Below are 15,663 nucleotides of genomic sequence, written 5' to 3'. Positions count from 1 at the left end.
GTGTGTGTGTGTGTGTGTGTGTGTGTGTGTGTGTGTGTGTGTGTGTGTGTGTGTGTGTGTCCCTGACAAGGACTAAAAACACTTAAATATATCTATCACTGTTTTGTTTTGTTTCTTATCCAAGTTAGAGTGGGTTGGAGCCCCAGAGGAAGCCCACATAGCCACAGCAAAATCAGCAAATTCTATCAACAACAAAACGAAACTTAGAACACAAATTTTGTTACAGTGCATTTAGAAAAGGTTATGATTTTAGGTGTTTTTTTTGTTGTTTGGTTTTGTATGTGCATGTGTGTGTTTGTGCTAGTATGTATGATTGAAATATGAATTATCGGAGTTCCTTCTGTTTCAGAACTCTGTGTGTCTGTGAATGCAACAACAATTTTTTTTTCTTGTCTTTGTCATTTTTTTCTTTGCAGTCAATGTGAAGCCGCAGCTGTATGATGTGCCAGTAGTCCGAATGCATCTTCAGTGGACGCCACGTCCTCTGTCAGTGTGAACAGCCAGCCAAGACAAGACACTACAGCATAAAGAAGTAAAGTATAAGCTCACAATATAATCTGTGCAGGCTACGTCCACCCATTGATGAATGTAATTGCGATGCCTATATGAGACAAAGAAGTACAGACCTGTGCAACAGTGCTGCCTGGTTATTTCACAGTGGTCCAACAGTTCAGCCTCTGCAGCATGTCTAAATATTTACCAAAGGTTACCAGCACATCAACATGTATATGCATGCGCGGCCACAGAAATGCACAAGGTTTCGTTTTAGCCCTGAGGGAGGCAGAATTTATTAAAAATTATGCAGTGTGCTCTTACGTACATACAATAGCCCAGAAAGCTGCCCGTGAACTTTCACCTGAAGGCCCGTGACCTACATTGAAGCGTGTGGGGGATGCATCCCACTTTTCCGCTTGACGATGCATCATTAACCTACTTCTGACTGTCCAAAGCCAAGTCCCTGCAGCTCACCTGAACCCACCGTTGAATTTAGATACAAAAGCACACACACACGCACACATACGAAATGGCACCATACCATTAGTTTATTTTTTTTCTCCATTGCTTTGGCTTTCCACTTTACCATAATTACACAACACACAACGGTACACTCGCTCTCACAGAGTACATGATGTCTTCCTGTGTCAAAGTGGTTTCCTAGGGTACTAAAGTGCACAGCATCTACCATTTTAGCCACTGTGTTGCTTGACACACATACAGTCCCTCCTTCTCTCTTTATCTAATGCTCTCTCTCTCTCTCTCTCTCTTGCTCTCTCTCTCTCTCTCATACACATTCTGGCTGCTTTCTACTCTCAGTCTCCACTCCTGCCTTCTCATTCTCTTGTTCCCTTTTCCAACTCTGTTTTTTCTTCTTCTCCTCTTTGCTTCTCCTCCTCCTCCTCTTCCTCTTCCACACACGCATACAGATGCACACACACATTTTCTCTCTCGCTTTCTTTCTCTCCCTCTCCTCATATCCACCGGCAACTGAGCAGGCTCCCTCACCAAGCCCGTGGATCCCTTCACTTGACTAATTAGCCTTGAAGTGCTGTTGAAGATCATCATATTTAGCTTAGTGACCTAGCGGCAGAGTGCAGACAGATATAGACTTGGCTGGCTGGAGGCAGAGTGCCTGGCAGCGGGCAAGCTCTCTATCTCTCTCTATTCACACTCACCGCCGAGGGCTTCTCAGTGGCGGAGCGGCGGAAGTGAGGGGCGTTTTTGCTTTGAAAGAGACGAGAAGGGGAAAAGAGAAAGAAGCGGAGCTGAGACCACAACAAAACCTCAGAATGGAAGTCCGCTGCAGGAGCACAACCTCCTAGAGACAGAAACTGTGAGGTGGCAGCCGTTACTTTGCAGCAGCACTGCTTCCAACAAAAAGACATAGAAGGTGAGACTTTTTCAAACCAGTTACTGCTGTGTTTTTTTCTTCTGGCTCTTTTGGGAAACATTTTGTTCCTAAATTTGCGTGAGTGTGGGTGTGTGTGTGTGTGTGCAAGAGAGAGCGAAAAGGAAAAAGTGTGAGTGCAGATGTGCATCAGTGTGACCCACATTGTTGAACCTGAGGAGCAGCACAGCAGGAATTCTCTGTAGGATGTCTCTCTCCCCTCTCTCTCCTTCTCTCTCCTCTTATCTCTCTTCTCCTCTCCTTCTCTCTCTCACATACACACACACACACACACACACACACAGACTCGCACGCAGCTGTGTGACACCACTTGTTGGACTGACATCCAAACATGCTATGAATATTGAAATACTGGTCAGTTGTATGCGTGCACGCATTAGCCCGTGCACACATTTGCATGAATATCAGCCGGCGCAAATGTGTGAATGCACCTGTACATGTGTGAGATAGTGACTAACTCTTTTTGTGCTGTGCTACCAATGCAAGGCTTAAGGGTGAAAAAAATCATTGTGAGCAACATGGACAGCAACACAAAAGACAATCAGACACAGCTGCCTTATGCCTGATTGCTTCTCACTGCTTTGGAAGATGGGAACATAAAAGAAGACCCAAATACAGTATTTACAGCATGCAGCCCCCTGTGTGGGAATGTATGCATATACAATACACAGTCTTTTGATCTCCTGCCATAACCTAAACAATCTTGTCTTTCATGCTCTGAAGCAGAACCTTACAGTGGAATAGTGTTTAATTAATGAAGCAGACAGGTGGCCTTGAAATTAAAGAATCAAATACATTTATATGAACCACAGCATGAATACTTATGTCTGTTTCTTCATTAAGCGTACATGTCTGAAGGAAATTCTTGAATATTATAAGAATTTTTGGTCATTAACAAGCCTCATTGAGGTCTATAAATAGCGGGACATGATGTTTGATAACTGCAGAGGAACCACTGATTCTTTAAGTTTGTGCACAATGTCACCTGAGGGTGATTTTTGCCCAAATTGGGATTTTTAATTTAGAAATCTTCCATGTTTAAAGTGACAAAAATAAATTTTTTTCACTCCTTTCACAGCATAAGATGATTATATAAAAAAAATAAGTTCTTTAAATCTTATCTTGTTGCTGCCTCAGAAGTCAGAAAAGGCTTTGATAGCATATATGTATGAGCTTAAATTATCTGCTAGGGAAAAAAAAGCTGTTAAAGATGAGAGAAGATCTAAATGAATTCCGGGTTGTCAGAGTATTACATCTTTAATTCTTTCTTTATTAATGCATATATTGTATCTCTACTATGCATACTATGACAGCGTTTAACTGCCGTGCTCCTGTTCGTCATGCAAATGTGCACTTTGAATCGCCGTCACGAATAACAAGATGGTGTATTTTTAGTGTTTGTGTAAACAGGAATGAATCATTTACCTTGTTTTTACTCTTATTTTATTTTTAATCTGGCTTCTATCATTTTAGGATGTGACTGATAGGGGGTCAAGTGCACAACGAATGCATGGACACACTCCAAACTTGTGAAGTGCCTTCCTTCTCCTCTCACCCATAATGACCATTGATTGGGGAAAGGGCTGACAAGGCAGCAGAGACTCTCACTAAGCCATAAAGTCAGCAAGATAATTGTTGTCAGGGAGATTGGGGAGGGGGCTAAGCTCGATATCTGAGAGGAAAACCAATTGGTTTGCGAGTGAGTAAAATTATATTGAAGATTGCTGAAGCCTTTTGCTTTATGATTGATAATATCAGGATTTCACAGTTCTTGAAAAATGCATTTACTGTGTTAATCAGAGGATATATTGGAAAGCCTTTTGAGGCTCTCCTAAACTTAAAAGAGTAGTAGCTGTCATTATTTAGCATGAGCGCAGTCATTTGCATGTCACAAACCCCTGAGCAACTCATAAGCTACTCTTCTTACTCTGACTTTTATCACCATCACCATCCCCCTTCTCAGTTTGGGGACTGGATCTGTTTTTCTTCAGCGTGTACCTGTTATCCCTCAGTCACTATAATTTCCCATTGCTGAGTCTGCTGGCTTTCACCCCACCCGCTTGATTTCTGAAGAGTTTCCGAACGTCTGCATCAGGACTTTGTCTCGCTCTTATCTCTTACTGTCAGGCTTTTGTTTTTGATCATCGCTTCTCTGTTTCCACTCTACTTCTCCTCCTTTCAACCTCATTTCCCCTCCAATTCTTTTGATTGCCTACCCATACTGGTTTGTGTGCGTGTGTGTACCTGTGTGCATTTTTGATGTGCCATGCAGAGTGTCTTTACAGGCATCCCGACAATTTGGTGAGTGAGCTGGTGTGGATGTATACAACTGTGGTTGTGTGTTTGCTTTGGAATAATCTTTTTGTATTCTTACTGATGATAGATAATAAATGGTTTCTCTCTTTGTGCTCAGACATGATTATCTATGAAAATATGAAGCACAGGGGTTATCAGCTGTTTCAAAGGGGCCAATTTATTAATGGATGGATGGCACATTGTGAGCATCAGGCAAAAAGTGTCCTCATTATAGTTAATGATCTTAAGTAGTACAACACTTGGTGCCTCTATTGTTCACCGTGAAGATTTAGTCCCAGAAAAGCGTTCCCATATCTTTAAAGAAACACATCACCGAGCTGATGAAGTGATAGCGAGTGAAGCTTTCTCTTATGTTAGGAGAAGCGGTGCTCTAACAAGATGAGTTGTGAGAAAACCTTTCCTCAATTATATTTAGGAGTTTTCAGGTCCATTTTTTTCATTATTAAATGAAGAAGAATATACTTTGAAAAAATCCCCCCTAAAAACTCACCATGGGAAATGTCAGGGGGGGTTGTGTTTTAGGTCAAATGAAAAATTACTAGTCTGCCAAGGAGATGATTGGTGGTTGTTTGCCAGTTTGTAATCAAGATTATTCAAAACTGCATGAAAATTTTAGAAGAGGCGGGGCTGGGATCGACAACAAAGTGATTTCTGGAGTTGATTAATGATTTATTATCTTTACGAGACAGGGCAGCTTATATATTTTCATGTGATGTATATTTTCTCAAATAAATGTCATAATTAAATAAGAGAAATTAGAATACACTTTCTTGTATGGCTTCAAGAAAACATCATACTCTTATCACAGTCCAAATATCCTTCTGCACCCAGGGTCTCAATTCATGCATGGTGCAGAGGCATTTTCAGCCTTGACTGTAAGCAGTGAAGACTCAGACTGCTGCAGAAGAAGATGTGTGTAAAAAACACTTTGATATTGACTTTGTAAAGGTGGGTTCAATCTACTTTATATACCACAGAGTTAATCAACAATTTTATATCTTAATTTCTTAGTTATATATTCTACAAAATAAGTACTCACTTTTAGGCAAGTAAGTGTCCACCTATCCATTTTTATCTGTTTATCCAATTCAGGGTTGCATGGGGGCAACAACCTGGGAGCCTATCCCAGGGTGAGACGCAGGATCACCAGTCTATCACAAGGCTAACACATAGAGACAGATAACCATTCCCACTCACATTTACATCCATGGCCAAGTTAGAAACACCTGTTAACCTGACCACATGCATGTCTTTAGACCGTGGCAGTAGCCAGAGATAACCCACAGAGACATGGGGCGAACACAGAAACTCCACACAGAAAAGCTCCAGACTGGATTTGACCTTTCTCGCTGTGAGATAACAGTTTAATCATCATACTAGTAAATGAAAGAAATTTAAAAACAACTAAACATCCTATCTCATAGAACTATAAGGCAGCATAAATTGATCATGCAAATACACCACTGTATAAAAGTCTTGTGCCGCTTGTCATTTCTTTATATTTTGCCAGGAAAATGGAAAATGGTGCATTTATTCAAATGTAGAAATATAAATGAAATACAGTAAATAGTACAAAACAGAGTTTCTACAATTCTAATGAGCTTGAAAGTCAATATTTAATATGAAAACAGCCTGAACTGTCTTAAACAAGCTTTCCCTGAGACTATTTAAAGAAATAAGAAGAAAGTTCTTGAGGCTTCTTTAAGGAGATTCAAAGCTCTTCTTTGGATGCTGGCTGCCTTTTGTTCTGCTCTCTGTCAAGGCGATCACACACTGATTGAATAATGTTGAGGTCCGGGCTCTGGGGAGGCTAGTCTATGACTGATAGTGGTCCAGTGTTTGGTTTTCTATCCAGTATCTGTTCGCGATCATTGATGTGATGAAAGATGATGTCAATCAGGCACTTTTCAGATGGTATTTTATGGTAGATCACAATCTGACAGTACTTTCTTAAATTTTGACAAGACAAACACCACTGGCTTAAATGCAGCCCCAAACCTTAACAGTCTCCACCATGTTTTGCAGATGGCTATAGACAGTCACTGCTGTATCGTTCTCCTAACCTCCTCCATACAACAGTGATTTAAAACAAAAATTTGGATCCATCACTTCATAGGATGCCACTGATTTTCAATCCAGTTTGTGTTTATTTGGCATCCCTCATCCATTCTCCTTGTTTCACTTTCTTAAGAATGGCTTCTTGACAGCCATCTCACCACTAAGACCTTTTCTCAAGATATGCCAGGTTTTCAGCTAATAGCTATTTCAAAATCACCTTGTTGGTGCAAAAATACTGTTTATGGCTGTGTTATCCCAGGTATTTTTATAGAATCGATTAAAGAAACAAATTAAAGTGTCAAACAGTAAAATGTACATTTGTTTCTTTGCAAAGTTGTCTGTAGACACAACACAGGTTCACCCTCTGAGTTAGGTGCCTTTTTTAAGCTTGAATGATTCATAGGTGAGTGTATGTAGCTTAGCAAAAAAGGGTCAGTGGCAAAGTTATAAAATGCACGAGAACTATTGTTATTAGAGGCAAAGTAAAGAGAAATGAGAGGTAGCTCAAAAGGTTTGCACAACACTAGATCTGAACTGAACTTCAGCAGCATGCAGTGCTTTTTAAATGTATTTTGCTGTGTTTGAACATTGCTTCATTGTAAAGTTTATTGCAGTCTGATTGTTCAGCATTCTCCGAACAAAAACAGCATAAAAACGATTTTTCTAGCATGCTGACCTCTTTCTCTATGAGTAAGGCCTTGCAGAGGTTTTCTCTAGCATATTTTAAAACAAATATATTTGAAACCATCACAGGATGTAGTGATACACAAAAAACTGTACAACAATCCACTATACAGGCTATACAGGCTTTTCCACTCACACACAGTCCACTCTATGATTGGCACTATATTAACTACTGCTTTTTATCGCCCAGAACTATTTAGTGACTCATAATAGGTACAAAGTTGAAGAAAGTGACCAAACTGAAGTGTCAGTCTCTTTGATGGGTTTCTTTTTTGCAAATACAACATTTCAAATCAATTATTAACCACTGCCAAAGCTTAATATTGACTCTGATTCTGTCCAAAATCTCCTCAATACACGTAAGACAACGTGAGGTCAGTGTGTATACAAATAGTCAGTGTAAGCCAAACATTCAGGCCTCAAACTGCTCTAAACACTCAGTTTCAGATCATTTTCTCTACTCTTGGTTCTGTATGATGACAGTGAGAGGCAATATTGCCACAGTGCTCAGATCCACAGTCCTGGCTATAAAGCACTGGACCTTCATCTACCTGCTGTTCAAACCTATTTGTTTGCAGGGGGCAGCCAGTCAGTGGAAAGCAGTGAGGTGAGGAGCTAAAGCAGCTTCTTTCAGACAGTGGATGAAGCGAGTAGCCGCACAAAGGCTCAGTATAAGGATTAGTTCAACACTATAAATCCAGTAGACTGAAGCTTTACAGAGACTTTTTCTTTTCCCCAACAGATGATGGACAGTCGCCTGTCAGCACAGGAGAGGACAATGAGGAACCTTCCTGCAGACAGAGGCTTTCAGAAAACCAGCACCTACATCGTGCCCTGTTTCCTCTTTGTGGAGGTGAGTGTGACTGTTAAGGCACATTTTCTTCAACATTTCAGCGCTTTGGTCCCCTGCTGTGCTCATCAGGCTTAACTCACAACAGGACATTTCAGCTTGATTTGGCCCGAACATCATTTGGAAGCTATAACTGAAAGAAATCTACAGCAATCTATAGTCTCCGAGGTTTAATGTGTTTTGTGCTGTGGAACAAAATGATGTGCTGTGTAGCAAGCACAGCAGAAATAAAAAAAAAAATGTTTTAAATTCAGCTGTATATTTAGGTCTTGTTGGAAATTTTAGAAACCTCTGTAAGTTGGAGTCACACAGAGCAAACGGATGGAGACATAAAAGCACATTTTACAGCCGTCTGCTGGTGGATGTTCTCTTCGCTTTCTATTCCCTCACTCCTGCATCGCTTTCTGCAATCTCTTCCTGTGTTTCTCATGGTGGATGAAGAGCAAAATGTGTCCCTTGGGAAAAAACGCATGAATTGGCTGAACCACTTTTCAATTCAGTGACTCTCGAAGGAAGTGATTGATTTTGATTAACTGTCACAAATGGGTAATTACCCCCTCGTCCATGAGTCCGTTTAGTGATAACATTCAGCACAAGGGTGAAGGGATCTGTCACAAAGACCTTTTCCCTCATATGTTCCTGCTCTTCCCACAACTCTTCTTCTTTCCCTGTAATCCCTAAATGACCCGGTGAAGCTCTCATGGATCAAGCTGCATTTCCTAATTAATTGGCCTGATTAAGAACGGAAACCCAATTAGCCTGTGCTACTGTTAACATGCTCCAAGCCTGAGGATCCTCAGAGTTACAGCAGAAATAGCAAAATATGCAAAATTAGCACTTTTTAGCATTAAAATAAGGGTCTTTGCATTTAAATTCAGCCTAGAAATATAATTTCTTACTCTTACATGAGATCAAATGTTAATGTTTAATGTTGATGAAAGCTGTTTAGTCAAGTAGTGCCATAGAGAGCTGACTAGAAATAGAGGTTTTGCAATTGACAATAGTGCCTCCAGTAGGGCCCTGTACCCTAAAAATGATATTCCTAAACAAGTAATGTACATTTTTAAATTGAGGAAAGCATTTTTTGTGTGTGCGTGTGTGTCACCAACATATCTTTGATCTTTGTGTTCTTGCTTTCATAGTGTCTCCCCTTTTCAGGAAGCTAACACGAAATCGGGACAGTGTTGGGAAAATCAGGCCCAGACATTGTCCACAGGTTCCCTCTCTCATATGCATCACACAGTAGGCGCTTCGCTGTGTCAGATGTGCTCTCACTACTGGAAATACTCAATTTGGATTTGGCAAGGGGTAGCGCCTGGAGCAAAAGCAAAAGCTGTTTAATGTCTGATCCAACTGATGGGTACTTACTTACAGCTTTTTGTGCCTAAACGTAATCAAAGGGCGAGTGAAAATGAAAGTAAACAGCAAATTAAAACAGACACTAAAGTAAGTGAAATAATGACAGTGCCTTTAAATGAACCCTAGTCTCACGGATTATGTTGCCACCATTCTGCTTATCCGCCCCCTCATGCAGTCTTTATTGATCTTTTAAATTATAAGGTGTTTTGCCGGAGAGAAAATTGGTTTCTCTTGAAACATCACTGAGAAAGCAATCTAGTTATATGGGAACGTATTTTTATTTGTATTTTTTTTGGAGACTGCTTGGCTGTTCAGTCAAGCAAAGAGCTGATGATGTATATGGCCATTTTTCTGATTTACCGACTGAGACAAACTTAAACTGACTATCACTGATGTTGTGAAAAGCTGGTCTCTTTGTGGTATCCATCCATCCTTTTTCTTCCAGTTAGCCAGCTGTCATCGGTTGAGAGGTGGGGTATACCTTAGACAGGTCGCCAGTCTATTTCAGTGCTGTGGATTTGCAGTTTAAAAAAACTTAAGCTGACTCTTTCTTTTCTACACGACCCAACCTCTTCACCTGAAACTCCAAAGGGATTTTCCTCAGCCTTGTGTTTCATCTCTCTATATGTTCAAAAACACAACAACCTCTTGAGATGTGACTATAACTTTTTTTTTTATCTGCTCTTTGTGCCTCAGCCAACACACGGAGCCTGCACTGTTTCCACGCGCACACCTCAGTTACCTCTGCATCTCTTTATAGCTCAAATATCTCGCGATCCCTCCAGGTTTACACGCGGCCTTAAGCTTGCTTTTATTTTTCATTCATTGCGATTTAGCATTCGCTCATTCTCGGGATCCTCTTGAGGACATGTTATAATGATTTTCCACCTTTTTAAAAAAATTGTTCATAGTGCGTTTGTAATATCTCTAGGCTTGAATCTGTCACAGGTGCTCTTCACCTCCTTCTATATTCTCTTTGATGGTCTCCTGAGTACTGCCCAGTCATTCTTTACCTCTCTGCATCACTCCTATTCAGCACTCGGTCCCTTGAGTAATTACCGTACGTTGTTTGTACCATAGATTTCTCCATTATTCCCCTTTGATTGTAAAGCTTCGTCTCCTCCTCCCACTCAAAAGCCAGTCTGCTATCACAAAAGTCTCTATTCTCCTCATTTTTCACCAACACTCTGTCCGTGTTTTCCCGTGAGTGTCCATCGTTTCTTGGTATTTCTTTGTGTCGCTCCTCTTGGTTTTGTTCATTTGCTCCTCCTCAGGATAGATTTTGTCCTCGGTAGACCCTGTCCCCAACCTTACCTCATATCAGAATGGAGACAGGAGGGCATTACGTACCAGGGTGTGAGCGCTTCTTCCCATTTTTGCCACCTTATTACCCCATTTCTGAGGACCCCTCTTTTTTTCAGCTTAGAGATGGATTTGGAGATGGAGATTTGGTCTGACTTTAATGACTGTATGTGCACCTGAATGAATCTGCGTGCATTACAGTAGTTTAATAAAGAGCGTTTTAAAATTAAATTCCCCCCTCTGCTGCATTCAGACTAAAGCAGCTTGCTGTAGCATAGCTCCCCCCGGAGGGCACACTCTCCTTTGTTGTTACATTAGCATCTCATTACCCATTTCTTTTCAATCCAAACGCCCAGTCTTATTTCCCTTCCGCTCTTGTGATCGTGTTGCCGATTCCCTCTCTCATTTCCCGCACAATCTAACTGTCTATCTATCACTGTCTGCCGCTCTATCTCTTTTATTCCTTCCTTATAATTTTATTTATGGCGATGGCCCTTTTCCTCTTACTCAGTCAGTCTCTCTGTCAGTTCGTCACTCCTTTTTTTTTTTATAAAGGCCTGTCTACCACATCTCACCGCGCTTGTCTGTATTTCTCTTCCCCTGTGATCGTGCTTGTGTCGCCCCCCCTTTAGTGATTGTTTTTTCCCTCCCTCTCTCCCTCTGCTTGATTAAAATGTGAGAACTGGCCCTATCACTTTCCTGTTAAAACAAGAAAGCGTTTACACCATTTTCCTTTAAACTGCATGTGATGAAAACAACATAATGGACAGCAGATTAGTCGTCCTCCTTCGCCGCTCTATCTCTCCGTCCTTGCTGCTCTCTTTTGTTTTTGCTTCATGCTGCTTCTGCAGCTGTGAAGCCACACAAGAGGCTGGTCTGGGGCCTAACAGAGGCACGGCTTCAAAGGATCCTCTTTAAAAAGTCATTTTGATACGACTGGCTCCTGACTTGCTTTAGACACTGGTGGGTGGGAGGAGGGCTGTTCTTTGGTGTGATCTAGGCCAGGCGGGCCTACTGTGAAAATCTGTACTGAAGTCGAGTTACATAGTATCGAAGTAGGAGTGACTACAAATTGACTGTTCTCACTGCAGCCGTCAAATAGTAGTGTTGTATCAGCTGCAACAATAGTAAAATATGATAATTATTACTGTCAACTGTTAATGTGCTGTGGTTATTAATTCATGGCACACAGCTTGTGAAGCGTGCGCGCGGGCTTTCCAGCTTTACTTTTCGGCCAGCTCGGGCTCGCTAAGCTTCCTCCTCTTCGCTCCTTCCTCACGCCTCGTTGGCTGCGTCCTCCTGTGGCATAGCAACTTCTGTAAAATAAACAGACTGCTCAGCATCAGACCACATAATATTTCAGGTCTGCAGCTTATGCTGTCTGATGATACTCTGAGGTGTTAGTTCATGTCAGCTTGCAGCTCTCATAGCTGAGCTTTTCTGTACATACACCAGTACGTGTTTGCTTAGTAATTTTTTAATAGTCAGTAATATTCATAATACAGTAATACTCGTGGCCATTGATCAGTGGTTGTTGATCAATGGTCATGAGATTTGCATAATTAGGATTAAGGAACTGACCTCCCAGCCCATTGTTCCTTCACTTGGCTGATTTCAGTCATTATGCAAATGTACTGTTAATAAGATTGGGGAAACCTGCAGTCAGCTGAGACTGAAGAAGTCACTTGGATGAGTGACGAAACGTTTCTCCCACAAAACGCTACGTCCAGATGAACAGAATCAACTTTTGGAAGGTCAGTAATACATTCAAAGGCCATCTATTTATATACATCTTACTAATAGCCAATTGATACTCTATTGCTTTCAATTTGCCTTAATTCTTCATGGAATAGATTCAACAAGGTGCTGAAAACAGTCCTCAGAGACTTTGGTCCATGTCCACATGGCAACATCATACCCTACACACCCACGGTGATCTCCTGTTCTACCACATCCCAAGGTCTTCTGTTTGATTGAGATCTGGTGACTGTGGAGGTCTTTTGAGTCCAGGGAAATTATTGTTGTGTTCAAGAAACCAGTTTGAGAAGCTCAGTCCATCACTAGATGGACATAGTTTGATGTGTTGGACATGGTGGGCATCAATACTCAGGTCGGGTGTGGTGTTTAAACAATGCTCAGTTGGTGTGGCAAGAAAAGAATTCTCCCACACAAATACACCATCACCATCCTGAACCACTGATACAAGACATGTTTTAATGTCTTAAAATTAAATTAAAGTTCTGACCCAACGATTTAATTGTTCCATCAGAAATTTGGTCTGGACAGGGCAACATTTTTCCAGCCTTCTATTGTCCAATTTTGGTGACCTCATGGGAATTGTAGCATCAGCTTTCTGTTCTTAGCTCATAGGAGTGACATGCGGTGTGGTCTTACACTACATTCAGTCATTCACCCATTCACACACACACATTCACACACTGATGATGGCAAGCTACATTGTAGCAACAGCTGCCCTGGGGTGCACTGCTGTAGCCCATCTTCTTCGAGGTTTGACATTCTGTGTTGATTCTCTTCTGGACGCCGAGTTTGTAACAAGTTACCGTTGCGTTCTTGTCAACTCAAAGGAGTCTGCTAATTCTCCTCTGGCATAATCAAAGCATCTGTGCCCAGAGAACTGATTTCTCTTTTTTGGACCATTCTCATTAAACCACCGCCCATTAGGCAACAACAATCTTGCCAAATCCAAAGTCAAATTTAAAGAGGTCAGTGAGGCTATTTATTAAAACTCTGAAGTTTTAATAAATAGGTGCATTTATATGCAACTGTAATAATTTACATCCTCAATCCTAAAACATACTGAGGATATCTTGCAAGTCACAAATTTCTTGACACTGAAAGTTCAAAACATTCACAGATGTCTTTGCTTTTCCTTTCTAGCGAAACAGTTTCCACTTCTAGCATCTAAAGCAAGACAAAAGTTTTAATATTTAGGCTCTTGGTTGGTTAAGCACTGCTGTTTTTACGCTTCAGTTTGTTTACATGCATTGGGGAGTGTTCGTGCATATGTAAAAAAGTTGTGCAAAGCCTTTTTGTGTCTCAGAGGGAGCTGCGTGAAATGACTTGTCTGAAGTGATGTCACTGAGCCGGTTGTTGTTTGAGTGCGACAAGAATGAAAAATTTAAATCTCTGAATCTGCTGCATCTGTTTTGATCCTTTGTCCATCTCTGACAGTGTTACAATGCAGTGCTAAAACAGTGGAGTGCTCGCCTAATCATAATTTAGATCTCTGGTCTCAAAAAGACTTGCTCCTTCTGATATTTTCAGTATTCAGAAAAATAGAGACACTGAACACATTCCAAATACATGGTTTCATCCCTTTTAGAAACACAGAGCATAAATATCACCATAATTTCTGGGGGCAGTACTGATCCTGACAAAGACAGAGCAAACTTCTGTTTTGTTTTGTCCATCTTGTTGGATTCAGCCCCGGCATCAGTTTGCTTCTTAATATGTTATGTTATTCAGGACAGACACAAATCTAGCATCTTTTTATCGTTTCAGGTTTTAAAAACAAGTTCTCTAGCCTAGCCTAGTTTGCTTTAATAATAAACAGTGTTGCTAATACATCAGACCAACACTTGCCTCCACCAAAGCCTTCTCCTTACATACGCTCACTTCATCCACAGTCCCTGCTGGGTATGATATCATCTCAGTACATCTTCTACCTTCAGGCAATGTGTTTGATATATCGTTTGCTTTTTTCTAAATATTTCTTTTTGGTTCATTTGTGCTAGGAAGAAGAAACACAATATTTTCTCAGATACAAAGTAATAAACATGACTAGGCTCTATTGCAGCAGCTTTGCATGATTCCCAGTTCAAAACAATCCCTGTTTAACCTGTACTGAAGTCTTGCCTGAAACAAGCCACTTTAGCTTCTCGTCTTTTAAGGTCTCCATCAACGATTGGTTGATCAGTCCCTCTTAGATTGGCAAAGGTTGGCAAATAATTGCCTTCTAATTTATAAATGCAGACAGATTGCCCAGCCTTTGCAACTGACCTAATCCAGTCTGCACCACTGAGTGCAAATCATCTGTGACAGGCATCTGCGTAAAAGGGGACCTGACTCAATTTGTTGCCCACTGGTTTTGCTCCTATGTCAAACCATGTCGTTCGCCTATGTCATTTTGCAGTTAAACTATTTGTGGAGGAATTTCTGAAGTTTTCAGCTATATGAGGTTCTGTCTGAATCTCTTTGTGTATGTAGACGGAAGCAGATTTGGAACAGACAGCAACAAATTTGCAATTTTCAACCATTTCTCATAGTTATTCACTGTATTTTAAAAACAGATTGCAAGTAATTGCCATCTTGACCCATTTAATTGTAAAATGACATCAGACTGTCTCTGTGTTATCGCTGTCATCACCAAAGCTGCTTTGAAGACCGCATTTCAAAGGTAACAATATCGCCAGATCACAAGTCACAATTCTTTCGGTCCAACCACAGTTTTCCTTATGACTGTAGAATAACCCGATTTTCTTCTGATTGGTTGGTTAACGAGTCAGAGCTGTGTGCTTGAGATGGCCATCTCATCTATTGCTGTCAGTTTATATATGACAGAAATTAAAAAGAGCATAGAGGGTCCCCATTACCTTTTCCATTAGTGTTCCTTTTCATATGTGCTTTCAGTCCAACTTTACTTAAATTAAAACGCTCCGGTAGATTAAACGTTATTGCTAAAGTACTGTACATCCCCGTAAGTCGTTTTGTAATAGTGCTAATGATTGCCATTAACTTCTTTTTAACTTTGTTATGATCCATTTATTCACAATCAACATTTCCTCATGCCACAAAGGAAAGATAAGAAAAAAATTAATTCAGTTTCATAACATCTCTGAGCACATTACCTTTACACTAGAGCGTCATAGTTTCCTGGTAATTTTTGGGTGATGAAAAAGTGCCTGCACAGATTCATTTTTTTTTATGTCCCCTCCCTCCTCAAGACACACACATACTCCCATGAAGACACTGTAACAGTTCATTGGCACATCATTCTCTCCCTAGTTCTCTCCTCATTATCTCTCTGACTCCATGAATAGCACCTGCCCGCCTGTCTGCTGCTCTGGGATTTCTCAATATTCTGGGTGGATGTTTGAAACACTTGTTAGCTGCGCTGCTTCCCACCTTTTATCCCTTTAGGGAGGGAGGAAGAAAGGGATGTGGGGGG

The 15,663-nt window shown here is 40.8% G+C and overlaps 1 protein-coding gene across 1 annotated transcript in view; it reads left to right on the top strand.

Moving 5' to 3' along the window:
- Positions 1-1,388: 1,388 nt before the first annotated feature.
- The window catches only part of LOC102307460 (phospholipid phosphatase-related protein type 5), a gene marked incomplete at its 5' end in the record, with an annotated part of 73,627 nt that continues 59,352 nt past the window's right edge, over positions 1,389-15,663 (top strand). Inside the window, 2 exon segments of the mRNA XM_014338126.2 lie at positions 1,389-1,888; positions 7,707-7,817. Of these exon segments, the coding sequence (XP_014193612.2) occupies positions 7,707-7,817 (111 nt within the window).

The sequence above is a fragment of the Haplochromis burtoni genome, unplaced genomic scaffold (genome assembly GCF_018398535.1).
Source record: "Haplochromis burtoni strain Fernald_Lab_line unplaced genomic scaffold, NCSU_Asbu1 Contig_212, whole genome shotgun sequence".
Classification (NCBI taxonomy): Eukaryota; Metazoa; Chordata; class Actinopteri; order Cichliformes; family Cichlidae; genus Haplochromis; species Haplochromis burtoni.
The sequence above is the reverse complement of the archived record's forward strand: the minus strand, read 5'-3'. Positions and strand labels throughout refer to the sequence as shown.